We start from the raw sequence: 27657 nt of genomic DNA, 5'->3' as shown, positions 1-27657 counted from the left end.
TTTGTACGAAATGAGTACTGAAGATGGCGCTAGATGTCGACAGAACCGTCTTCACTTAAGGGAAACAAGGGAGTCTCACAATAGAAGCACATTGGCGTGTAATTCAAACTTGACAGAACGCGCAGACCAGCAGGGCACAAATCAAACAGCGTCGCCGTCCAAACAGGCAGAAAGGGCTTCCCCGTCTGCCCCCGGTCCCCCCGGGGGGATGTAATCATGTATATTCTTTTCACTGCATTTTGCTTTGGCAGTATTGTATCCCAATCTTTAGTGCTGGAGACAAAAAAATACAACAAACAAATATTACATTTAAAAAGGGACGACAAAATCCGATCCCACCTAGACCGTGATCCTGATGATCCTCACATATACATAGCAGAACAACATGACATGGACGAATTCACAGCCAGAGACACTCCAACGTCACGTTGCGATACAAAATGGTCAACATATAAATGGATTTGATTGACAGGTGATTATTGTGGCCAATGGTTGAGCTCAATGACCCGTTATTTTCCGAGAAAACTCGAAGAGGTCATGTCAAATTCAAAGAATTATACAACAATTGTTTTTTTACGCGCCTTAAATTTGAAGAAGTCGTTAGATGGTATACACTTCAAAGGGCTTTCACGTTCCTTGTTGATCGAAAGTCTAGCATGCCCTATCAGTCGACAAATTTTGATGCTGTTCTAGGCTGCAGTCTTCTTCTTTTGGAATGAGCATCTTAATTCCACAAGTATGTATTATTTAGCTGTGTCGGTTGAATTTTTCTTTTCCTAAACCACAATCGTATAAGCACCGACGACATGAACCCTCATTGAGCGATTCGCGCTTAACTTCACAGGCCGGCCTTTCCTTGGATATGGTTTTGTGTTCTGAAGTCAACCACCAAGGGAAAGTTAACAACTACAAGGTATGGGCCAAAGTCTGCAATAATGGATAAAAATAGTTAAAATAAAGCGTGACCGTTCGGTAGTTACACATACTGTATACATGTGGTTTGTTACAACGGTAGTTATTCAGGAAAATTTGGTGTACTTACATGAAACAAGATTATTTCTTCTCTCTTACTTTGAAATCCAGTGAGCGAAATCACCGAGGCTAGGACATATTGCATGCATGACATTCGTGATCATGTTAGTTAATTTGATTAATTCTTGTCATCTAATCCTGACTCCCCAGAGAAAACGACAACCTTGAAGCTCAAGACTCTCAAGGCACCTAAACGGATAAATGTAAGTAAACAAACCAGTTGTTTGACGGAGAGCTATTCAGTTGAGTAGTTCGCACAGACATTAAAATGCTGGCGAATCACGATAACTGTGTGTCTAGTCGCGCGATAAAGAGCTGCACTTGAGTGCAACTCAATATACCAGTAACTAGATCCTAAAATAGACCTCAGATAACGAACTATTCCGAAATCTACACACCGACACCAAAAGCGTCAGTAAAAGGTCACGAAACGTCCTAAGAAATAAACAGATAAAAGGTAGCATTTATTAAATATCGGCACAAAGTCAAAACTTTACTATGCAGCGACTATGGCAGTCAGGGCGCTAGCATTGGGGTGTCTGTGACAAGCAAACCACTATGTCGATATTAAACACTTCGTTTGGTTCAAATTGTTGCGTGCCGTTTTTAACGGATTGTGCCAGGGACCCTTAAGTCGAATAACAGCGGGAAAGATAAGGAACTTATATAAAAAGATAATAAGCATTAACTCCAGACAATTCCTATTTAAATCACAGTTGTAGTCTTGAATAAAATATTTTTAGCTGCGCGTTTATTCTTGAATAAATATTTTCCAGGCGGACACGTTATCAGAGTGCAATAAGAATGTGTAATTTCTGACGAATTGACGTGGGAAATTTTCGCGTGAGGAAGACTTTGGAATCCAGGCATACCACAATTACTTAGACAATATACTATTCTTTTATGAACTCCATATTTGCATTTTATTTCCTCGCAAGTATCTTCTTGTTTTTAATTTTAATTTTTTCTAGTTCACACTTGTTACCGTAGTTATTTCAGCGATCGCGCTTTTTATTCACTATTTGTCAACTATTTTAAACAGAGAACGTTTCTAAATTTTAAATATGTCTTGTCCACTTTTAAAGACAACCAACTAGTACGTTGGCAATTAATATTCCGAAAGCGCGACGAAGAGGCGGGAAACAGAGGTCATTCAAGGTCGGTCCGTCTTTGTGCTTGCCTACCGCTTTAGTTTATGTTAATGAAGCCAAATGCTGTTGTTAACCGCGCGGCCATGGGCCGAGCGCGGTTCATGTTCTACCCTTGGTTTATTTTTTTTTATTAACCGCGCGGCCATGGGCCGAGCGCGGTTCATGGTTTACCCGTGGTTTTTTTTTTTCGCAGTTTTGTCGGCGACCAGACCCAAGCTTCCACTCGGCCAAATTTTGAGTCACGCAACCTGTGATGTTTACTCGCCAAAAGCTGTTGAAACATTAATAAATCTCATCTCCGATACTGACTTTCGCGGGAAAAAAATTAAAAACCCAGCGTTCGTCAAAAATTATATTTTTTCAGCAGAAATTTAGCTCGGAACATATACATATTTATATACCTTTGAATCGTCGATGAAATGACCTTTTCCGGATATTTTTTCCTTCGGGGTCAACAAAAACCTCCGATTACAAAATCACGCCGAACCCACACGTTGCAAAAAAATCTCTTCAAAACCCTGACTTCGAAGCGATATAACACTTCAGCGTTAATAGCTACCACACATCGGCAAAAGGTAAATCTATTCGTTAACAATCCAGCCTTATCGTGTTAAAATTTCAGCGAAATCGAACAAAACCAGAATTAATTCGAATTTTTTTGTGACCTCACTCCCCAGACTTGACCTAACAAAGGAAGCAACGGTCGCCCATAGCAACCGAAAAACACGAACATAACAAAGCCGAACGTTTCGCCCAAAAATCTCCACAATTATCGCCTGAGAGCTTAAACTTGAATGGAAACATCTTTTTCGAACTTTTTTCAACTCATTTAGACGAAAGACTGGCCTCGGCGGGCTACAAGAAAGACCAAGAGAAAAACAGAACAAGACAGTAGAACAAGCCGATAACATTTCATCGCACGGCTTTCGGCACGAAAACGAAAATACAGCTTACTTCTGGATAAATTCAGCCTTAGAAGCCAGCAACCGGCCCCAAATTACTTTCTGTATCCTTACAAATGTCCTGACTTCCATCTCCGAAAGATTTTGCCCCAATTTTGTACGTGTACACAATGATATTTTGCGTGCCATTGACGATCGTCACTGTGTTATACTCCTGCTGCTTGATCTATCTGCTGCTTTTGACACTGTTGATCACGACATTCTTCTAACAAGACTGAAATCCAAGTTTTCAATCTGTGGCACTGCCCTTGAATGGTTTCGTTCCTATCTTACAAACCGCACACAATTTACCTTAATCGATGCAAAAAAATCACAGTCTCGTGAGCTTAAATGTGGAGTCCCCCAAGGTTCGGTCCTAGGGCCTATCCTGTACTTACTTTATACTGCACCACTGGCTGACATTCTACGGTACCACGAAATGCAATTTCACTTCTACGCTGACGATACTCAGTTATATATCTCTTTTTCAACAAACAACGACGTCGAATTAACTAATGCAGTTGGAAAAATTGAGGAATGTTTGTCTGATCTTGACAAGTGGATGTCTCTTAACAAGCTAAAACTGAATAAGGACAAGACGGAACTTCTTTATCTATACTCGAAACACAACCCGCAGCAGTCTCTACCACCAATCCGTTTTGGTCAAGACATAATTCAGCCATCTCAATTTGCTAGAAACATCGGTGTGATATTTGACAGTACCATGACTATGCTTCCGCATATCAGTTCTATTTGTAAAGCAGCCTCTTATCATCTGCGCAACATCTCCCGAATAAGGAAATTCTTATCTACGAAAACCACCGAGATCCTGGTCCATGCTTTTGTGTCTTCCAAACTCGACCACTGCAACTCTCTTTTGTACAATGTACCGAAGTGTGCTTTAAAAAAGCTCCAGTCTGTTCAGAACGCCGCTGCCCGACTTATCACCTGTTCCCGAAAGTACGACCACATCACTCCAATACTGAAAGAATTACACTGGCTTCCTATTTCTGAACGCATTAAATTCAAGATTATGTTACTTACCTTTAAGGCTCTTCATCAACAATCTCCTGTCTACATTCAAGATCTAGTAGCGTACTACCAACCTTCCAGAATCCTCCGATCATCACACTTATTACTTCTTAACCCCACAAATTTTTACCTGAAGACATATGGTTCTCGAGCTTTCGCTGTTTCCGCTCCTGAACTTTGGAACAGTCTACCTGTTTCTATCCGCTCATGTGACAATCTAAGTTCTTTTAAATCTAAACTCAAAACTCATCTTTTTAAGAAAACTTATTATTCTTAGCGATTTTTACTTTCTATTACTTTCTTAAATGCACATTTTTAATTATTAAGATTAGTACAGATCATTTTGGCGAATTGTACAGCGCCTAGAGCAGGCATGGATAGGCGCTATATAAATATTTATTTATTATTATTTATTTATTATTAAATAAACATGTCGTCGACGGTGACCGCCATTACGGTGGCTTGCATACTAAATTAGCTAACTTGACAAAATTCTCCCGAGGGGGGGATATGACGAAAAGAGCTGACAGATGGCCTATAATTGGCTAATGATGAGATCATCGAAAGTAACGCCAATTTTCTGTCACGTTTTCAATCTGTGGTCACTGGAGTGACCAAAATCGATACATCGGTCGGGATAGAGTTTTATTATTAAACTATATGACTTGTGTGACTACTTTGCTAGCCCTTTACTCGTGGAAAACACCAATTAAATTTAATCATGACTTTTAAGAAAGAAAGCTGTTGTTAATAGTGTTATTATCGTGTCATTCATATCGCTCATGCCCATACATATCCTGAAGAAAGTTCTACAAAGATTAAGACCATTACGTCATCGGAGATTTGTCAATGGCTACCACTGATGGTGCAATAATACAGTTTGTGTTGATCAAGTGATGTCTACAGTAAGAAAAGAATCATCAATAACTGCTTTGGAATGTGCACTGCGTTCCGACGGTAGTGCTAAGCAAACAGTTAAATTTTAAAAGCGCGGTTATAAGATCTAACAGATCTTCTTGTTAACCGCGCGGCCATGGGCCGAGCGCGGTTCATGGTTTACCCGTGGTTTTTTTTTTCGCAGTTTTGTCTGCGACCAGACCCAAGCTTCCACTCGGCCAAATTTTGAGTCACGCAACCTGTGATGTTTACTCGCCAAAAGCTGTTGAAACATTTTAAATAAATCTCATCTCCGATACTGACTTTCGCGGGAAAAAATTAAAAACCCAGCGTTCGTCAAAAATTATATTTTTTCAGCAGAAATTTCGCTCGGAACATATACATATTTATATTCCTTTGAATCGTCGATGAAACGACCTTTTCCGGATATTTTTTCCTTCGGGGTCAACAAAAACCTCCGATTACAAAATCACGCCGAACCTACACGTTGCAAAAAATCTCTTCAAAACCCTCATTTCGAAGCGATATATCACTTCAGCGTTAATAGCTACCACACATCGGCAAAAGGTAAATCTATTCGTTAACAATCCAGTTTTATCGTGTTAAAAGTTCAGCGAAATGGAACAAAACCAGAATTAATTCGAATTTTTTTGTGACCTCACTCCCCAGACTTGACCTAACAAAGGAAGCCACGGTCGCCCATAGCAACCGAAAAACACGAACATAACAAAGCCGACGTTTCGGCCAAAAAACTCCACAATTATCGCCTGAGAGCTTAAACTTGAATGGGAACATCTTTTTCGAACTTTTTTCAACTCATTTAGACGAAAGACTGGCCTCGGCGGGCTACAAAAATGACCAAGAGAAAAAACAGAACAGGAGAGCATAACAAGCCGATAATGTTTCACCGCATGGCTTTCGGCACGAAAACGAAAATACAGCTTACTTCTGGATAAATTCAGCCTTAGAAGCCAGCAACTGGTCCCAAATTACTTTCTGTATCCTTACAAATGTCCGGACTTCCATCTCCGAAAGATTTTGCCCCAATTTTGAGCAAATAAACATTTCGGTAAGGGCGACCGCCATTACGGTGGCTTGCATACTAAATTAGCTAACCACAGGCGGCCCAGACGTTGTATACGATTAATACGTGACATTATGCTGTTGGCGATTACGTTACAATTTTAGCCGTTTATAAGACAATGTATGAGAATACTTCGAAAATTACTCTAAATGCTACGTGTAGAAAATAATTTGAATAAAATGGCTTACCTTATGTTTGCATTGCGTTGTTTTAATGTCTCTGGGTTCCTGGAGGTGGTTTAGAACCATTTAGGCGAGTTTTACTTTCTGGCGGTTTGCCTTCCTCTAAAGAGAAACGAAAGGCGGGCGACCCACTGGCCCGACGGCCCACACTCAAAGCTCTGTAAATTCCACAAAAATGGTCTAATCTCGTCAGAATTGTCTCATGGTAGCCGTCGATAACTCTTCTTCCCATTCGGTTTCTCCTAAGGTTTCAAAGTTTATCTTAACCGCCCGAGAATCGCTGGTTTTTCAGCTCTTGCTTTCCATTTCGGCTCCATTTCGATCCGTAACCGATTATCTTGGGCACAGGATTAGCGACCTCGCCATCGTGAGAAAGTCGCCTCCAACCGTCGAGAGGCACGGGGCATTTTTTGATTATGGAAACTGCGCCGTGCCGCGGTGTATAACTGAAATTAGCGCCTAAAAACACTGTTAACTGCAAAAATACAAGGAGCAAACAATGTTCAGCTGAATTTAGCGCCTAAAAGCACTGTCAACTGCAGCGAGAGATGGCAACGAGTAACTGACCAATGCCCCGTGCCTCCCGACGGTTGGAGGCGACTTTGTCACGTTGGCGAGGTCGCTAAGCTAGAAATTCAAATCCTGTGCCCAAGATAATCGGTTACGGATCGAAATGGAGCCGAAATGGAAAGCAAGAGCTGAAAAACCAGCGATTCTCGGGCGGTTAAGATAAACTTTGAAACCTTGGGAGAAACCGAATGGGAAGAAGAGTTATCGACAGCTACCATGAGGCAATTCTGATGAGATTAGACCATTTTTGTGGAATTTACAGAGCTTTGAGTGCGGGCCGTCGGGCCAGTGGGTCGCCCGCCTTTCGTTTCTCTTTAGGGGAAGGCAAACCGCCAGAAAGTAAAACTCGCCTAAATGGCTCTAAACCACCTCCAGGAACCCAGAGACATTAAAACAACGCAATGCAAACATAAGGTAAGCCATTTTATTCAAATTATTTTCTACACGTAGCATTTAGAGTAATTTTCGAAGTATTCTCATACATTGTCTTATAAACGGCTAAAATTGTAACGTAATCGCCAACAGCATAATGTCACGTATTAATCGTATACAACGTCTGGGCCGCCTGTGAGCTAACTTGACAAAATTCTCCCGAGCGGGGGATATGACGAAACGAGCTGAGAAATGGCCTGTAATTGGCTAATGATGAGATCATCCCACTGTCCAAATTTGGTGAGAATCGAAACTAACGCCAATTTTCTGTCACGTTTTCAATCTACGGTCGGGATAGAGTTTAGTGCTCGTATCTTCATGCCCATACATATCCCGAAGAAAGTTCCAAATTAAGACCATTACGTCATGGGAGACAACGGCTACGACTGATGGTGCAATAATAGAGTGTGTTGATCAAGTGATGTGATGTCTACAGTAAGAAAAGAATCATCAAGGACTGCTTTGGAATGTGCATCGCATTGCAACTGTAGCGCTACCTAAACAGTTAAATTTTTTAAAGCGCGGTTATAAGATCTAACAGATCTTCTTGTTTTTTAGCCGCGCGGCCATGGGCCGAGCGCGGTTCATGTTCTACCCTTGGTTTATTATTTTTTTTATTTTTTTTTTGTCGGAGACCAGACGCAGATCTCCACTCGGCCAACTTTGAATTACGCAATCTGTAATGTTTACTCGCCAAACCTTGTTTCTTCAGGGTCAACAGAAATCTCAGATTACAAAATCACGCTGAACCTACACGTTGCAAAACAAAATCGCTTCAAAACCCTTAGCGTTAATAGCTACCACACATCGGCAGAAGGTAAATCTATTCCTTAACAATCCAGCTTTATCGTGCTAAAATTTCAGCGAAATCGAACAAAACCAGAATTAATTAGAATTTTTTTGTGACCTCACTCCCCAGACTTGACCTAACGAAGGGAGCAACGGTCGCCCATAGCAACCGAAAAACGCGAACATAACAAAGCCGACGTTTCGGCCAAAAAACTCCACAATTATCGCCTGAGAGCTTAAACTTGAATGGGAACATCTTTTTCGAACTTTTTTCAACTCATTTAGACGAAAGACTGGCCTCGGCGGGCTACAAAAATGACCAAGAGAAAAAAATAGAACAAGACAGCAGAACAAACCGATAATATTTCACCGCATGGCTTTCGGCACGAAAACGAAAATACAGCTTACTTCTGGATAAATTCAGCCTTAGAAGCCACCAACTGGTCCCATATTACTTTCTGTATCCTTACAAATGTCCTGACTTCCATCTCCGAAAGATTTTTGCCCCAATTTTGAGCAAATAACAGGGGCACCCAACGACCGTTTTCTCTCAAATGCTTTTAAACGCTGTTTTAGGTTATCTGGAGTAGTTTTAAAGCTCTGTAGGTTAATTTTTAGGTTGCGCTAAAAAGTTTTGTCTGTTCGGTTATTCTAGGGGAACTTGAATATTCTCGAATTTATTAGGGCTTTTTCGTCCATTCCCCGAAAACCTTAGGTCTTATCGCCTTTCCGAAAATGATAGCTGACCTTTTTTCGGTACCTAAAACGGCATTTTTTACAATTCGAAAACAACAGACATTAAATTTCTCATATCACGAAAGTTCGAGGTGACAATTCTCTTCAGAAAATCAGAGGGGATTAAAGGCCTTCCGAACAAATAATTTACCGAAACGATTCGTTGGGTGCCCCTGAAATAAACATTTCACCAACAGCGACCACCATTACGGTGGCTTGCATACTAAAATAGCTAACTTGACAAAATTCTCCCGAGGGGGGAGGATGTGACGAAAAGAGCTGAAAAATGGCCTGTAATTGGCTAATGATGAGATCTTCCCACCGTCCAAATTTGGTGAGAATCGAAAGTAACGCCAATTTTCTGTCACGTTTTCAATCTGTAGCCACTGGAGTGACCAAAATCGATACATCGGTCGGGATAGAGTTTCATTATTAAATTACATGACTTGTGTGACTACTTTGCTAGCCCTTTACTCGTGGAAAACACCAATCAAATTTAATCATGTCTTTAAAGAAAGAAAGCTGTTGTTAATAGTGTTATTATCGTGTGGTTCATATCGTTCATGCCCATACATATCCCGAAGAAAGTTCTAGATTAGGACCATTACGTTATCGGAGATTTGTCAACGGCTACCACTGATGGTGCAGTAATACAGTTTGTGTTGATCAAGTGATGTGATGTCTACAGTAGGAAAAGAATCATCAGTGACTGCTTTGAAATGTGCACTACATTCCGACGGTAGTGATAAGCAAACAGTTAAATTTTAAAAGCGCGGTTATAAGATCTAACAGATCTTCTTGTTTTTTGTCGGAGACCAGACGCAGATCTCCACTCGGCCAACTTTGAATTACGCAATCTGTAATGTTTGCTCGCCAAACCTTGTTTCCTCAGGGTCAACAGAAATCTCAGATTACAAAATCACGCCGAACCTACACGTTGCAAAAAAATCTCTTCAAAACCCTGACATGGAAGCGATATATCACTTTAGCGTTGATAGCTACCACACATCGGCAAAAGGTAAATCTATTCCTTAACAATCCAGCTTTATCGTGCTAAAATTTCAGCGAAATCGAACAAAACCAGAATTAATTAGAATTTTTTTTGTGACCTCACTCCCCAGACTTGACCTAACGAAGGGAGCAACGGTCGCCCATAGCAACCGAAAAACACGAACATAACAAAGCCGACGTTTCGGCCAAAAAACTCCACAATTATCGCCTGAGAGCTTAAACTTGAATGGGAACATCTTTTTCGAACTTTTTTCAACTCATTTAGACGAAAGAATGGCCTCGGCGGGCTACAAAAATGACCAAAAGAAAAAACAGAACAAGACAGCAGAACAAACCGACAATATTTCACCGCATGGCTTTCGGCACGAAAACGAAAATACAGCTTACTTCTGGATGAATTCATCCTTAGAAGCCACCAACTGGTCCCATATTACTTTCTGTATCCTTACAAATGTCCTGACTTCCATCTCCGAAAGATTTTGCCCCAATTTTGAGCAAATAAACATTTCACCAACAGCGACCACCATTACGGTGGCTTGCATACTAAATTAGCTAACTTGACAAAATTCTCCCGAGGGGGGAGGATGTGACGAAAAGAGCTGAAAAATGGCCTGTAATTGGCTAATGATGAGATCTTCCCACCGTCCAAATTTGGTGAGAATCGAAAGTAACGCCAATTTTCTGTCACGTTTTCAATCTGTAGCCACTGGAGTGACCAAAATCGATACATCGGTCGGGATAGAGTTTCATTATTAAATTACATGACTTGTGTGACTACTTTGCTAGCCCTTTACTCGTGGAAAACACCAATCAAATTTAATCATGTCTTTAAAGAAAGAAAGCTGTTGTTAATAGTGTTATTATCGTGTGGTTCATATCGTTCATGACCATACATATGCCGAAGAAAGTTCTAGATTAGGACCATTACGTCATCGGAGATTTGTCAACGGCTACCACTGATGGTGCAATAATACAGTTTGTGTTGATCAAGTGATGTGATGTCTACAGTAGGAAAAGAATTATCAATGACTGCTTTGAAATGTGCACTACATTCCGACGGTAGTGCTAAGCAAACAGTTAAATTTTAAACGCGCGGTTATAAGATCTAAAAGATCTTCTTGTTAATTTATTCTGTATACTTTTCTGGGGTTCTCGTACTGCTGCTCCAAATATTTTGGCCACAACTAATGAGATTTAATTAGCTTTTTGTTTTGTACGTGGCGTAGCACAGGGTTTAAATCTTAGAACCAATAGTTGCAATTTGCAAGGATACAGATTTTGCTATAAGAATATTTTTGCTATTATTTTTAGACATGGTACCCAGTTCTTCCGCGGATGTTACTCGCGCGTTGCGTGGATGTTTTCGTGGAGGATTTGTTTATGTTTCGTTTCGTTTCAAAGCGAAGAAAAACCTCCAACGCTATGGGGATATATTTTTTAAATATTTCAATTACAAGCAAAGGAGCTTGGGCTCTCAATGCTTTATAATACATCTCGAGTCTTAATAGGAGTTAAATAAGTGACAGATGTCCCCTGCACAAACAATAACAGCTGAATGAGCGGCAGAGAAATGAGTAGACAAACGAGTGCAAAGCAAACAAACGCCCAAACACAACGCAACCGAACAAACAGATGGTCGAAAGTGCAGACAGACACTCGCCGCCGAAGCAGTAAAACGTAGTTTAATGCTGTGTTTAGACTTGAACGGTTTACCGACGTATCAGAGTTTACTTACCTAGGTAAACATTTTCCGTGTGTAAACGCCAACTGATACTTTGGTAAATGCCTTAAAAGACAAAAGAAATTTAACCGAGGTAAAAGTTGTAATTACCCTGTGATCAGGCATGGTTACAGTTGGTAACCAAGGTCAAGATGACAGATATATCCGCTTGTGGCGGCGTAATATTTCATTTCCCGCGGTGGGCAGATTGTGCGACAAAACGTTTCTTTTCCAGTTTTGACAATCTTGGCAGATAACATGGAAAAATTGGATCGATCTTCTTACGGCGAACAATCCGTCGCGTAAAAGAAAGCATTGTATTTTTCATTCTCAGTATTATTTACAACTTTCTCTAGACAAACTTCGATCCGTTGTTGTGTAATTATTGTCGATATATTTTGCCACCAAGGAGGATGCTACATACACAACGTATCCACGTTTCTACGCATATAACAATGCTTACTCTGGGTATGATCAAGCAACTGAATTTTTGCCGCAATATTATGGAATGCGGTCCTCGCCTATGAAAATGATGGCACCTCAATTTGCTCCTGTTCCAATGCGGTGGGATCCTCGTGCAAGTTCGATTTCATGACGTTGTTAATGAAGCGCGCGCGAATGTTGAAAGATCAACTTGAGTTACTTGAGCCGGTATAAACACTGAACGAATGTACCAAGGATAAGTAATTTGACCTTAGTAACTGTTTACCTTGGTAAAAGCTCAAATGTAAACACGGCATAAGCAACAACGGCATTTTTAGGCATCTATTGTATATTACATATTTACATAGATTATATAATCCTATTTCTTCTTTTTCTTTTATACAATTTTGAGTTCACGGACACGTTTTAACGAGCGCTTGCGCTCCTATGTGTCGCGTGGTTAAATAAAGTATTGTTGTTGTTGTTGTTGTTGTTGTTGTATAACGCCAAAGACAACTTCGATTAGAAAACGACTTCACTGATTCAACCTACGAATCTCGCGAGAATTTAGACTCATTCAGTTTGTCTATCACTGTCACAAATATCCCAAACAGAATATATAAGGGCCGGGTCGCACATGAGAAATTTCTGTGAGGTTTTGTTTACATAAGGGTCAAAATCTGTCAACACGCGACATGTTCATATGCGACCTCGACTTTTGCGTGATAGCAGAAATTTTCAAATTTCTGAAAAGATCAAAAGACGCCGTATAGTATGGGTGGAGCTGGTAGATATTTCAAAATTTCCCTTAAACAAAGGAAACCGCGACCCGAAATGTCATCAACTGTCGTTCACGGCGATAAAAAAACTTTCTCGGGTGGTAAACATTGCCTGATAACTAAAATTTATCCATCTCATGTACAAGATGAAAAATGCAACCATTTGTTGCTGTTGAATGCTGATACTCTGAAGCAGAAATATTACTGAAGCGATACAGAAGGCTTGATTTCGATTCATGTTTACATTAAAAGTGCACTGGTTCGCGGAAAGTGATGCGGCAAACATTGATCTTTAGGTGACAGATGCCACATGGAATGCGACCTTGACTATTCTTGATAAATTTTTAGATTTCCGGTTGCAGTTGCAAAATTGTTTGCACTAAAGACAAAGTAGAAAATTTATCAGGACTCGTATGCGACCGGGCCTAAGACAGCGTCAAATTCCGAAAAAGAAATTTAAGAAATTGGCCATCGTCCTCTTGAATGTATAGAATGTGGCTATCTCACGTTTTTGTTTTGTAAAGAACGGCAAAGAAATGAACTGAGAATTAAGGTGGCTCAAAACAGTTTCCAGCACTTAGATTTTGACTGGTCGTTATAACCATTCTTTATCACTTGATGCTACAATCATGGTATCAAAAAACTGCCCAATCATTGGTGAACACGCGGTTATCATTTTCGTGGCGCAATGGGTTACCATAGCGACAATATAACCTGCTAACAACACGCTTAATTACAGCTTTAGGGGCTTATAATACAAAACCGACACGGTGAAATTTTTTTATAGTACCAAATTTAGATTAGCACGATAAGATGCAACTTTTGGTAAAGTTTTAAAAATTCTGTACATAAGGTTCAGAGCCACCTTAAAGTTCTGAAAAATTTAAGGTGGCTCTGAACCCTATGTACAGAATTTTTTTTAAGCTTTGCCAAAGTTGTGTCTTATCATGCTTATCAAAATTTGATAATAGAAAAAATATTCATTGTGCCGATTTTGAATTATATGCCCCTAAAGCTGTATGTAATTAGTAATGGTAATAGGTCTCAGTGGAGTCCAATTCGGTCCCGATCGCGGGAGTCCGATTTGTTTATCACGAGTATGATTACAGACCGAATTGGACGACAAAAAGTGTTATTACCAATTAATCATAAAATTTACAATTTCCGAGAAAAGAAGAATAGTCAAGTTATGAAAGAAAGGGAAAATTTGCGTTAAAATACCTTCAAAGGAGATGTAAACATTCTAAGGCCACCGCGCCTCCTACTGGCAATTAGGCGCCAAAAACACAAAAGCGCACGCACGCACGCACGTAACTACAGCTTTGAATGTGATTGCCTTATTAAACTGTCCGATAACAAACTGTCCGATAACAACTTGGCACGTGAATTAGTAGAAAATAGGAGTTTTTTAAACCAATCACAATCGAGGAAATTGTAATTTTTATGATTGAGGGTGTTAGCAGGTCATTCTGTTGCTATGGTAACCTTTTGTGTCACAAAAATGATAACAACATGTTCACCAATGATTCGGCAGTGTTTTGATACCATGAGTGTAGCATCAAGTGATTAAGAGTGGTTATAACGACCCATCAAAACCTAAGTGCTGGAAATTGTTTTGAGGCACCTTAAAACGCACACTTACAAGGCCATTGTATTCGTTGCCGTTGCCGTTGAGGTTTGCTTATCAAACCCCCCAAAACCGAAAAAACGGCAAAATAATGAACAGTCAAACGAGTACAAAGCAAACCACAGCCCGGCCGAAGGTGGCTCAGAGTGCAGAAAATATTTCTGCTTTGAAACGTCTTTTAAAACTAAAAACATATAAAATGACTTTTAAACAAATTTCCCGCCATTTCATCTCTGGTAGTCTCGAGAAAGTCGCTTGGGCTGTCCACGCATCGCGCGAGTAACAACCTTGGAAGAACTTGGTACCATGTCTAAATTAAAAATAACTCAAGAGGGATTACCTTTGGAATAAGGCCTATATAGGGGACTCAGTCTCTTACCTTGATAATCTTTTACTACCCAATACTCATTGTTCGACGTGAAATATATGGTTTTAGGATTCTATTCTCGAGATGTTGACTCTATGCCATATCCGTTAGCATTAGCCATGTTATTATAAGCGTTAGCGTTAGCTATTCTACAACCTTTAGATGTTGGAGTTATGCTATATCCGTTAGCGTGAGCTATGCAATATTCGTCAGCGTTACCTATGCTACATCCGTTAGCGGTGGCGGATCTAGGCAAGGAGCCCCCCTTATTTTGGGTAAAAAAAATATATCACAGAAGGAAGAAAAGCTGGCAGGGCAAGCAAAAAAAAAACGCCCCCCTCACTCAACCCCAGGTTTACCCCACCTTCCTTTCGGCGTCTCTTGCAGTGGTTTAGGTTGCTGTAGCATGCCGTCTTTTTGACGTATCAGGGTCGGTAACCTAGCGTGTAATCCCCCCCCCCTTTCGCATCCTGGGCTTGGAACCAGGCAATGGCGAGGTCTAAGAAAAGCCAATGTTATGAAAAAAGGATTACATCTGAAGGTATTATCCTCTTTTTTCGAAAACATTAGAGCAGAATGGAACGTCCCATTTGATTTCCCACTGGTGCAACCGATTTATCTAGACAATTAAAAAGCGTTGCGTTACTCCTAGCGCTGAAAAAAGGATCGCAGGGTCTGGAAGCGAGACCTACTTTGGACTGTAAATATATTGATTTAATTCTGTTTTTCTTTACTTTTTTTTTTTTTTGGCCCAAGCGAAAACAGGGCACAGATTAAATATCGGACGAATGGCAAACTCCTACCCATTTTCCTTGCCTATGCGTTGTCCACTCATACCTTTACTTGGTACTGTATATATATTCACTACTGTTTCTTTTTGGTCCTCAGGGTATTTAATCGTGGACTGACGTAATTATCGTGGGAAGAAAAATAAGATGGATGGTCAAAGTAAGTCACTCTTCTTAGCAAGTACGTAAAAGAGAAAAAGAGGTCATTACATGGCACGATAATTTCTATGAAGAGAGGGAGGACTGAAAGTCTTTAAGGAAAATGTCCAAACCAGACACAGCACTAGCCTATGTAGTGATTGGTCGTTATGTTCTACCGAGTAACCACTTGACAAAGATACCTGTCCAATGTAGATCGTTTAACACGTGATTACCTTGCGTTAATACACAAGTTTACACAAGTACTAGTACTCCTCGGAACTGCGGTCTTACGCAAGTGAATAGCGATTGAAAAAAAAGTACAAAACGAGTTAAAGATAGGATAAATTCAAACCCTTGTTACCAACAACTGGCTAAGTTTTCATATATTCAGACTAACATTAATATCGCTCTCTGATCATCACAAATTCAATAATTTGCAGGCGACATCATACCGGATGAAACTCAGGTTGTGGTCCATTTTTCCAGCTCGGAGTATACGGTGTGCACTCTTCAAGTGGAAGATGATAAAGTGTTCTATTGGCAAATCCCAGATTTTATGACTTCTTTCCTTTTCACCGACTTCTTAACCGAGATCGTGGACACTCTCTCCGATCGGGACACGGACAGATTCATTCAACTCTTCGATCCTTTTTCATCGTTATGGGACGAGTTACAAAGGTGGAACAAAAAACGAGTCAAGTGGTTTGATGGTGACAAGACTTGCTCGAGGATACGTGAAGCCTGTTCAAAGGAGAGTATCAACGACCTCGTTTTCCTTTTTCCATCGCAGGGAAACATCAAGAGTATCGACGTTCGAATCAACGATGAAATCGACCGCTCTGGAGAGCTACGAAGATTAATAAACCAGCTTATGGAGTCCACCAAGACAGCCGGGAATGAAGAGTCAGATGTCGATGAGGAAACAGAAGAGGTTCGCGATGCTTTTGTGGATGAGAAATACTCGTCAGATGAAGAGGAAGAGATTGACGAACACGTGCAATCGAATCCCGAAAGGCCTTGCTATTATCCCTCGCAGATAGAAATGGCAGCTATACTGAAGAAACGAATTGACACCATCATGTTTCACTACCACAACATTTCGAGACTGAGCGATGCTTTCGACGATGTTGAGTTTGCAGTATACACTGCTCGTTACAGAATGCTCAGCGATCAGACAGAGAAGAGGATACGACATCCTGATGCCGGTGTATTATCAACTGAGGAACTCAAATCTCAGCGGGATGACGGCGACGAAAAGAAACGGATGTTTATGTATGTCCGCAGTGCAGAAACGGAGAAGCACTTTGAAGAACTGAAAGAAAAGGTTCAAGAAAAGCCTAAAACTCTTTTCGTCATCATAGCAGACGAGTGCCACTGGGGAATAACGAAAGATAAAGAAAAGACATCTTCCGCCCATAATCTCTTCATTAATGAATGGTGTAGAGGCAATTCCCCTCGAAATGTCATCGTAGTTCAGATTTCTGCGACTCCCTTTAATCTTCTGACACAGAACTCACGTCTTCCACTGGTGCAATGCGTCCTTCTCAATAGCAAAATGACCACCTGCCAAAGAAACTACGAGGAAGGCGAACTTGTAGTGTTGGAAAGAGAACCTAACTTGAATGAACAAGTAAGAAAGACCTCGAAGGAATTAGAACTTCACGTTGTCCACTGGTCGGAGGTTGAACTGAAGAATTTTGAACGCGGGATGCAGATGAAGCTCAAATCAACCTTGACTTTCACAGATGTTCCTTACCGATTCCTTCAAGTTTCTCCAGAAGGGAATCTGCGTGTCACATCTATCGAAAGTGAAGCATCTAATTTTATCGTGCAAGGCAGCCACGGTATTGTGACCCTCAAAGTGTTTGCAATGACAGGACAACAACCTTTAACAATGATGATGGCTGAACATGGAAATTTGAAAGCCACAGTCGACCCTCTACAACCAACTACATTTAAAGTTAAATTGGAATTTGGTGTTGGAGTTGTCGCATTTTGTTCCACCGAGAACCCAAATCACTACATTGCTGTTGATGAGCATGAACACGTGACTTTGCAAGCTGCGAAAGTTGAAAGGAAGTGTGGCGTTTGCTTCGTGAAACCAAAGCATGAGGTTGCAAGAGTGGCCTTCGAGTTCTACATTGATCAGTCTGGGCCAGTGGAAGTCGGCATGGTTGGGAAACAATACATGAGTTTAAACCACTACCTAAGTACCATTTACTATTCAGACCGGAACGAACAAAAGATAAGAGAGGACAAATTTTTCCAAGGTATCGTAGACAAGGCCAAAAGGCGAAAGAAAATCTGCAAGACTGATAAGGCCAAAAGCGACAACGATTCTTCATCGTTTCCAATCGATGCCTTACTATGTGGAGAGTATTGTTACCACATTCTTCATGCAAGCGTATATCACAGTGATGAAAAAATACTTCGAGCACTTAATTCTGTCCCAGAATATTCTCCTGGTGCTGAATTCGAAAGAACCCTAAAGTCCTTCATTAGGGAACTCAAGAGAGAAGCCGAAACGAAAACGTACATCCACCCCGGAGCTTTTGAATTGGTTCGAAATGAACTCTACAACGAGGCGACACGCTCTTTCAAAGAAAGCTTCAAGGCAGTAGCCAAACATCAGAAAACTAGCAAGTCCAATGAGGGATTGAAGGAGCTCAAAGAGGTATTTGCGACTTCATATGTTGCCTGCCTGATGTACCTTTCCCAGCAAGAATTTCGGAAACTCAAGGAAGACACACAACCAGTCAGCATCATTGAAGACATCGAACAGCAACTACAACAAAATGGCTGTCAAGCGATGGTCGAAAAATGGAACCATAATATTCAAGAATTTGAAACGGCTTCGTTGGCAAAAAATCTGATCCAGAGTGGCAAAGGGGAACAGGGCAAAATGAAAATTGTACGCGCAAAGAGCATGGAAACTGCTGATCAATTTTTCTACACTCTACGTCTGGCACGAACAGTGTCTTATCTCGAGGATTGCTTTGAAGTCATCAAAGATTACGGTGGAATTCAGATCGAAAACCAACTGATGAAATCGTCAAGTCCATTCTTTCGAAAGCTTCAACCAGAAAACTGCACGTTCAAGTTTCCGGATTGTTGTTGTCCTGGGTTGAAGCTACAAGCTGGCCGAAAGAAGTGTGTAAACTGTCAGCATGTGCACAAGTTGATAACGCAGTATGAAGACCTGGAAAACCTCGCATGCGTACTCATACTGGTTGATAAAGGTCGCATGGGAGACACATTTCCCCAAAGCTTTGACTGTCTTGATCTTCGCCTTAGCTATGACAACAGTCGGGAGTTCAAGGAGGGAACGCCTCTGTTTCTTTCGACTCTCATTCAAGAACTTGGAAGAATGTGCCGTTATGCAGAGGTCCCTGCAAGCAGCAACAAAGTGCAGAGCATTCCATACGTGCTGGTAGGCAGGGAACTGTTCAAGAAACTTGAAACGTCGGTGGAAATGTCTCCTTCGATGAGCGCAATATCTTGTACCAGAGCTGACCGGTATATGACAAAAATTGGCAGACATAAAGACACCACTTCCTCGTCACTCCGTTGGCTAGACTACGAAGCTCAAAAGGATAGTTACGATCATCAAAATCAACTGAAGCATCCCAACAGAATCCTTTTACAAGCTGAACCTCAGATTGGAAAGACTGGAACTTATCTCTGTCTCATTAAAGATTTGCGACTGGACATTCTTGGAAAGGAAAAGGTTTATTCCAGTTCTTCTACTGCATTCGATGAAGGTGCCTTTTACTGCCACACAGATTACCATTCATCAGAAGAATTCATCGCCAGTGACAATAACCAAATGCAAGACTGGGAATTTCCTTATTGGAAGGCAATTCAGTACTCTCCAAGCCTTCACGACAAAGCAGTGGCACCAGGAAAGTACTCCATTGGAGGGCGATTCTACACTCATGAAACAGAGGAGAATCCCTACATCCTTATGAAACGAGAGGCTCAGAATCCGACCAAGACCTCCTACTATTATGAGAAAGCCGACTGTAAAGATGCAAAGCTACGCGCTTGGCCATGGTATCATCTCGAAAACTGTGGTGAATGTGGAAGACTTCTTCAAGGCAAAGAATCAGTTTTGGAAGACTTAGTTGTTAACATCGATGATAGACCGGTCACTGTTACATGTTCACTTCCTAGCAGCTGTCAGCCTTACCACCACCTGCTACGATATCTCAAGAACCTCCGATCAACAAACGAGTCCTTTGAAAGCATTGATTGGGCTGCAAGAGTTGGCAATGCTCCCACTTTGCTGTACTGGATTTTTCACCCATCCCACAGAGATGATCCTCGAAAGTGCACTTTGAATTACCATCACGTAATGCAGGAGAAAGGAAAGGTTGTTAATTATGTGCAAGTTGTCGTCGTTCGCAGTGACAAGTTCGAAGCTTACCGATCCACATGGGGAAAGATACTTGCCATTTTCCAGTTGCCAGAAGCAATGCCTAACTGTGAGCTTGGCCCGAGTGAAGGAGGAGTGGGGTATGCCAGGCTGTTTATTCAGAAGTTGGCATTTGCCCTTAACCTGGAATACGTTTTCGTCATCGACGACAATGTGGCCGTGATGTCTCAAGCAGTGTTTACCACTGATCACCAATTTGCCTCCGATGGAGTAGTTGTAAGAGATGACCGTGGTTTGATGAAAATGGAACGTTGCTCCTTTTTGAAACCCTTCACTCATCTTCAGAAAATAGCAGAAGGTAAAGACATCCCTCCACACAGCTTGGAGCCTTATCCTTTCAAGGACCCATTGGATGGGCAACAATTTCCACTGTATCGCTACACGGGCCCGGCCAAGTTGTTTAACGACAAGCAGCATGAGAGTTATGGCGTACTAGGCCTTCTCAGAAGTGCTCCAAGAGCCGTGAACCCATTCTCAAAGACGCAAGTGTACGCTGCTATTCTACTGAATGTCAAGAGCACAGTGGAAAAGGGCGTGTTCTACCGTCCATGGCCCTGCTGGGAAGACTTACGCTTCAATGATGACTGCGACAAAGAGGGTCTGTGGGTTGTGAAGTGTAACCGTTACCATTTTCTCAAGGTGCAGTACAATGACTGGATCAACAGCTTAGCTCTCCCAAGCATCTTTGAGTGGACAGATGATTGCACACTAGAAGAAAGGCCAGATGCAAGATTAAAAGAACTACCTGAAGATTTCGAGGAGGGCATTATCGTGGAACATCTTCGCAAATTTGTCAACTCCGAGGGCCCTGAAAAATGTTTCACGGGAAGCATCGGATATGACCAACAAGAGGGTTACGAAGACCCAGTCTCTCCTGCAAGAATTGTTCAAGAGGTCGAGGCAAAGGAGAAAGCTTTTGTCGATGGAACTGCGGTTGTTATTCTTTCGTATGCTGTTGCAAATCCGAAATCTGACGATATTCTGGATCTGAAGGAAAAATTTTGCAGCGCTAGAGAAAAGTTTTTGTTCGTCATAAGTGCAAAGGAAGTAGCTGACGAATGGCCTCAAATGACGCCAGCCACCATACCGAAGTCGATTTGTTGGTGCCTCGAAATGAGAGCAAGAAACGCTCAATTTGCAATTTTCTCAGCAGCTGATCCGAGGAGACATAGTTTGCGCTACATTCTGATTGAAGCATCGTTCCCACAAGACAAGGAAACTAATGAAGACGTCCTGACCTCCATCACACAGGAAAGCAACCATAAGAACAACCAGGTACACATCATGATCAAAGACGAGCCAAATATGGAGGGAAGTTCCATATCCGAAAGCGTGCAAGACACAAGTAGCGAGAGTATAGGCCTAAAAAGATCCCTACAAGAATCACCTGATGACCCCTTTCCAAGCAAAAAGTTCCGTCAACAAGACGACTTGATGCCCGCTACTGTTGCAGAGCAACTGAGTTACGGTTCATGCATTCCACAAAATGTCAGAGAGGGCGATGTCTCTGTTAAAAGAGAAAGAGAAAAAGACATATCCGCTTTGAACATTAAAGAGAATGGATGCAGTCTTGAAACCTTACATGCGGAAACTATGAACAAGGGGAACAGCAAAGTCAAAAGGTTGAAGAGTGAGTCACTCGCAGAAAAACCAAAGCCCAAAAAGAAAGACAAACATGCGATCTCTAATGGCAGCGAAGTCAAAAGATCGAAGACTGAGTCACTCGCTGAAAGACCAAAGCACAAAAAGAAAGGCATAGATGCGATCTGTAAAGATCACGACTCCACGTCAGTGGCACATCGGCAAGAAACGTTAACTGAAACGACGGAGAGCAATAGAAGCGTAGCGTCAACTAGTGAGCCTGGTTTAGAAGAAAGAGAGAAAAATATGAAGAAGGCGCCGAAAAACAAAAACGGACGCCCGAGCAGCATCTCAGTCGCGTCAGAAGATGACGACATGATGACAACGGTGGACAACGTGTTGTTTGCTGAAGCTGATGACGATGAAAGCACTGATGTCGATGATGCCAGTAACGTCAGCACTGCCAGCGAAGGCCAAGACGTTTTGTTTTCAAAAGGTGGATCCAGAAATAAGGTCCCTCTTAACATCCCCGCATATATGGAAGGAACCAATCGTATCACGGGAATTATCGTGGATCTCTGGCGGGAATACAAAGAAATTCAGGGGTATACCAAAACTCAAATACAGGAAAGAGGAAGTAGCGATCTTTCTACAGATGACGTTTGCACCAGACTTCAGGATTTTACCGTTGATCAGTTGGATGAATCCGATGAAAAAGGGTACACCGCCCTCCTAAAAGCCTGCTCCATGCCTTCTATGAGCCCTCATGTGATGCAGTACCTCATCACTACAAGAAAAGTAGACCTCAACTGTAAGCTGCCTCTTGATTTTGACAGGCACCACTCAACAGCCAAGAAATTGGTTCCAGGAATGTCCGCTTTGTCCGTGGCGATCAGAAGCGGAAATATAAAATCGGTTCCCACTTTCATGACACGGCCAGGAAGCATTGCTGTTCGAAGTGCTGACCATGACGGAAACACTGCCTTACATTGCTGTGTTCTTTCGTATTCTAAAACTTCCTTCCAGAAACTTTTTCCCCTTTTCAAGCCGCTGGAATGGAGAGAGATGCGCAACAGCAAAGGAATGAATCCTTTGGATGTGTGTGTTGCAGAGATAGAATCACGAAGACAAATTAAAGGGAAGGAAAAATCTTTCGAATACCTTGAATACATGCGTGAAGAAATGGAAAAGAGTTCTGCTTAGAGTTCGCAAATATGAGGTACGTGGTATGTCGGGGTAGAAGACAGACTATAGTAGATTAGTTAAACGCAGTAGTTTTTGCCACTAGTTTGAAGTTGACCGCGCGTGTACACGTGATTATACAGGGATCGTCAGTTTGCACAACAGTTTCATATATTTCATTAGCTTTGTTTAAAAGTCGGTGTTAAGTTACTATTCATTAGTGGTGGGTTCACTTAATTTGTTTATTCCAAAGAGTAAGCAACAGTAATTTTCACCTTAAAATGACAAATACCTTGCCACAGAGACCATAAGAAAACAACTAGGTCAATTAGGTAGGACTTTAATTTAAGGTAGGATATTAATTTAAGGAAGGGTCATAAGCAGTGTTTTTGAGTAGACGGCTCACTGAATCTGTTCTGTTTGGCAGGTGGTTAGCAGACCTGGAGTGGTGTCCTGTCATTGATTACTGCATTCGGTTAATAAGTGGATTGCCTTTGCGATTGGAAAGCACTGACCATACAGTGAGGAGCTGTCCTCATCCATGCCCCTGTACATCAGGTCAAATGCTGTCAGAAGCTAAAGCAACTGACGGATGGCAACATTGGTAGAAGTCACAACTAGACGAAATGAGTGCTTTGTTAATCAAGATTTTGCATGTAATCTTTGGAACACATTTATGATTTCCAGTCTGCACTGCGCAGTCTCAGCACCCTAATGTTTATAAACAAAAAATCTCACTCGATGAAATGTGAATTGATGTTATTGGTACGAACCACATACCTTATCTTTGAGGTCTTTGAAATTCTTTTCCAACTGCTTCATTGATTTTTACAGTTGCAAAGTTGTTTCATCTTGTGATATGAGAAAGAACGAAACAAAGGTTCGCGTCCATATTAGTAATGGCGGTTGACATGAAACTTTGAATTTACTCAATGTAAGTAAATGCGAAATGTTCACAATTTGTGACGTCATACACAAAGAAAAACAAAAAACGTAAACAAACTTTTGATAGTGCGCAGTATGGACTGGAAATCATCCGTTACAGTGATCAGATTAGCTACAGTGGGAGACTAACTTTTAGTTACAGAGGTGTTGCCTTTCTAGCTGATTTGACATCAGTATTTTGTGAATTTGAAGGGCCTAAAGTAACTAATTATTATATTTGGTGTTAATATCAAAAATACTTTCCAACAGTGGTAATTATTTTTGCTTGGCATCAGGTGTTCAAGTGCTGTAGCAAAACAAATTTAGGTTGGATTACTCATTCCCAGTCCCTACCTTTTTCTTACTCAAAGGTGATGAAAGACTGGAGAGATAGGATGTCTTGATCCAGTGCCTTTTTATTAAATCAAACCCTTTCCTTGAAATTCACTAGTGATAGTCAGTTACCTTACCTTACAATATTAATACAAGGCTCATATACTACTTTGTAAAGATTTCCACGTGTATAGTTTATAGAAAACTAAGGACACTTTTGGCTTGCAGAGTAGTTAAGTGGTGTTAGTTATTAGTATAACTCAAGACTTCAAACGTAGTGAAAGAATTACGATGATTCTGGTCATTTGTTACTACAAAATAGGGTTGATTTACATTTTCCATCAGAGCTAATCATGATGGAAATCAATTTCACCATAATAATTATGTTTGAAGAAGTATTAGAGTAGTAAAACATATGGTGTTTCCTCAAAAAAAGAAATCAGAATTGCCACTACAGAGTACTACAGTAGTACTGTTAATATCTTGAGTGTTGCAGTTATATAACATTGGATTAAACATAATTTAGAGGAAATGAACAGAAACCATTACAGATAGTTAATCTTTTGATTACAATTAATGCTTTAATTGACATTAGTTAGGAAATTTCCCTTTTTGTTGTGAGAATTCAGATATTACAGCACAAAATACATGTGGCTGCTTTAAAAAACTGTTTTCAAGAGTATTATATATTATCCTCAGTGATGTTATTATATTTTTTACTAGTTATAAGAAAATGTGAAGAAACCATGAAGCAACATTAATAGTTTTACCATAGAATTTTGTGAAATTAATTTTTTACATTAAGATTGAGGAAATTGCCCTCTGAGTAGAAATTCAACTGATATTGCACACAATGGCTGTTTAAAAACCCTTTGGATCACTACTGATATTTCTCGTATATTCACATAATTTTACAAGTAATTATGTGTCTTGCTGTATTTGGTGAGAATTGTTTCAAATGTTGCTGTTGTATATGAAAAGGTGCATTAAAGGTAATGGAGTGTACATTTGCTGTTAAACCTTGATGTTACTTGCATTAGAGCAAAAAAGGTTCTCTTATTTAACTATCCCTGTGGTTTCTGACACAGACAGCCCAAGCTCATTGACTTTGTAACAGGCAGTGCAATGGTCACAAAAGTGATACTGTCTCAAAAAAACTCAAACCTGTGGCAAAGAGCAAGAAAACAACAGTTTAAATCACAACAAAAGATATCTAACCATTAATTTTAGTGGCAAATATAAATTGTTCATTTCTGGCAACAAAAATGTTTGTTGCATTTTAATTGTTAATTTCAACACAAAGCTTTCAAAGAATGAGGCTGGGCTCCTCTAGACTTGCTTTGGTTAGATGTATTTGTTCAAAATACAATTCAAGCAAAAATTTCTCCAACTTATCAAAGGTGTAAAATCTTTCTGTCAGTTTAGTACTTCAAGTTGTTGTCACTGCCATGCTAAATACAATATTAGCCCCCTTCCAACCCCTCCCCTCCCCCTGCCACCCATGTATTTGGTCAGGTTATACTGGTGACCATATACTCTTCTGGGAAAAGAGAGGAACAGTGCAAACTTGTTTCTTACCCAAGGGCTCAATAGAAACACTCCAGTCACTGTCAGGATTGAACTGGTAAGCCTGAATCCTGAATTCAGTGCTCTGACTGAATTCCCCCTCCCCAGAAAGTTGCAGAATCCCAGCCTAGTCCCTCTGAATCCTCTTTGTTTTAATCAGTGACTTCAATGTAGACTCCAGACTGCTCTCAGCCAAGAATTCCAATGTGACTTGGTTAAAAGACTCATCTGAAACATCTTAAAATATCAAAGTTTTACGTCCTAAAAATTACAAATTATTGAGTCAGCTTGCAATGTTCTCACAATACTGACCAAATCTAAAAATTTAAAACTACTTGCATTACAGTTCACTTTTGATATCTGATGGTGTGGCATTATCTTGTGCTTGTGGTGAACTTCCACCAGTGTAATACTTATGTGCCAACAAGGCAGCATTCTTAGCACTCACTGCTGACATCTCCATTGCACTAGCGGAATGTTCAATTGCATTGACGTAGAACACACCATCATCCAAAACAAAAGACCAAAATTTCTCAGGAGGCGTATAGTGGGGATATGCCATCCAGGAGCTCCACACGGCTGTACAACTCACTTAGCTGTGATGCAGTTAAATCAGATCGTGAGAAAACTTTGCGAATAGGTAAGTCCATAGGATCAGTGTTTGATCTGTTTTCCACTGGGTCTTGCAGGCCTACGGAGTTTAAGTAGTTTTCTGGTGTTTCTGTAGTGCCAATTATTTCTGGTATGTCATCCTCAGTTAAAAAACCAAAATGGGTCATGTTGACTTGACCATGCACAAAAGTAGCAACCGTGCGCCAGAAGTTTCCCAGTTCTTTCGGAACCGGCCATTCTCTGCAATCTTTGCAATCAAAGAAGTAATCAAGAATCTCGAAAGGGGCAGCTACAATGACAACATCATAGTGCTTGTCTGGAATTTGCCCATCACCTTTTAAGGAGTAAATTGGATGTTCAGTGCTGCTCTCAGTCGTTTTAACTACCTCCGTGATTTTGGTGTTTTTGTACACTGTAGCTTTGGATTTGGAAAGTAAACCCTCGCAGACTTTTCAGTTTCCACCTTCGACTGACCAAAGCCCACCCTGTGCACCTGCCAGGGAAACTGACCCTGATTTCAAAAGTAAAACAATGAGATTAAATCAGGAATAACAGATAAAAGACAACATATAACATGAAGTAACATAAAAACAGCTGCATATAAAGTAATCCAACAGTCAGCTAATTAACTAATGTGAAATGCCAACTGTCAGCTCCCTGAGGCATTCCAACATTCTTGCTTTGGCCAGGAGTACCCTACATTAACTGAATGCAATACCAGAATTGCTTTCCTCAGATTTCCATTATGTATTAAACATTTCTTAACACAAATTGCCTTGGTTTTTCATGTTATGAGGAAAACAAAACCACCACCACCACAACAACAACTTCTACATATATCTATAATTACTTGTCTAGCAAGGTTTTCTTTAAAAAAGAAATCTACAATTCAGTTCACTCAAGTATTAAAGACATGAACCTCCATACCTGCAAACCCATTCAAGGTCACATCCTGACCATAATTGACCCTCATGACAGCTGTCACTAGCTTATCAATCAGGCAAGAGTTGAGGCCAATCTTCTCCAAAGTTTGCCTTGTTGTCTTCTGGGTGTATTCATAAAATTCTTCCCCACCCATTGCTTTTAGCATTTCAGGTACACTTTCAAAAGCCTCTTGGTTTTCCTGCAGCTTATAAATATTTGAAAAGTTCTTCAACATGTTTGTGATAAATTTGTCCATAGTGTAAAGGTCAAATAAGCCATATCTCCAAATAAGCTTTATGTAGTTCACAAGTTTCCATCTGCTACCATAAAAGGAAAATTCCTTGCCATTATAAATTCCAAGAAGGGCACTTGGTTCACTGCTTTTGAGCTTCTTGAGTC

At 40.7% G+C, this 27657-nt stretch overlaps 1 protein-coding gene, 1 long non-coding RNA gene and 1 pseudogene across 6 annotated transcripts in view; 1 reads left to right on the top strand and 2 right to left on the bottom strand.

Moving 5' to 3' along the window:
* On the top strand, positions 1–25161 carry LOC149098303 (uncharacterized). Of its 4 annotated transcripts, XM_089277246.1 has the most exons (7): positions 1–736; positions 845–913; positions 1183–1235; positions 2118–2190; positions 15661–15720; positions 16142–22936; positions 23327–25161. In XM_089277246.1, exons 5-6 carry the CDS (start codon positions 15708–15710, stop codon positions 22918–22920), a joined length of 6792 nt encoding a protein of 2263 aa, XP_089133372.1. In that variant the 5' UTR covers positions 1–736; positions 845–913; positions 1183–1235; positions 2118–2190; positions 15661–15707; the 3' UTR covers positions 22921–22936; positions 23327–25161. The 4 variants fall into 4 exon arrangements, with proteins under 4 accessions (XP_089133372.1, XP_089133370.1, XP_089133371.1 ...); XM_089277244.1 differs by lacking the exon at positions 2118–2190; XM_089277245.1 differs by lacking the exon at positions 2118–2190 and having other exon boundaries at positions 1–913.
* On the bottom strand, positions 703–1342 carry LOC149098304 (uncharacterized). Its single transcript, XR_016203567.1, has 2 exons — positions 1043–1342; positions 703–927 (listed from the first exon to the last, which is right to left on the bottom strand). It is a non-coding gene; the product is annotated as an uncharacterized LOC149098304 (long non-coding RNA).
* The window catches only part of LOC149098302 (prenylcysteine oxidase 1-like), a 4921-nt pseudogene continuing 1483 nt past the window's right edge, over positions 24220–27657 (bottom strand). Inside the window, exons 2-3 of the transcript XR_016203566.1 lie at positions 27262–27657; positions 24220–26845 (exon numbers count right to left, since the gene is read on the bottom strand). The product of XR_016203566.1 is annotated as a prenylcysteine oxidase 1-like (transcript). The remainder of the gene's footprint in view (positions 26846–27261) is intronic.

The sequence above is a fragment of the Orbicella faveolata genome, unplaced genomic scaffold, assembly GCF_042242905.1.
Source record: "Orbicella faveolata isolate gen_17 unplaced genomic scaffold, um_ofav_v1 contig_46, whole genome shotgun sequence".
NCBI classification, from domain to species: Eukaryota; Metazoa; Cnidaria; class Anthozoa; order Scleractinia; family Merulinidae; genus Orbicella; species Orbicella faveolata.
Note: the sequence above shows the minus strand (reverse complement) of the source record. Positions and strands in the feature narration are given on the sequence as shown.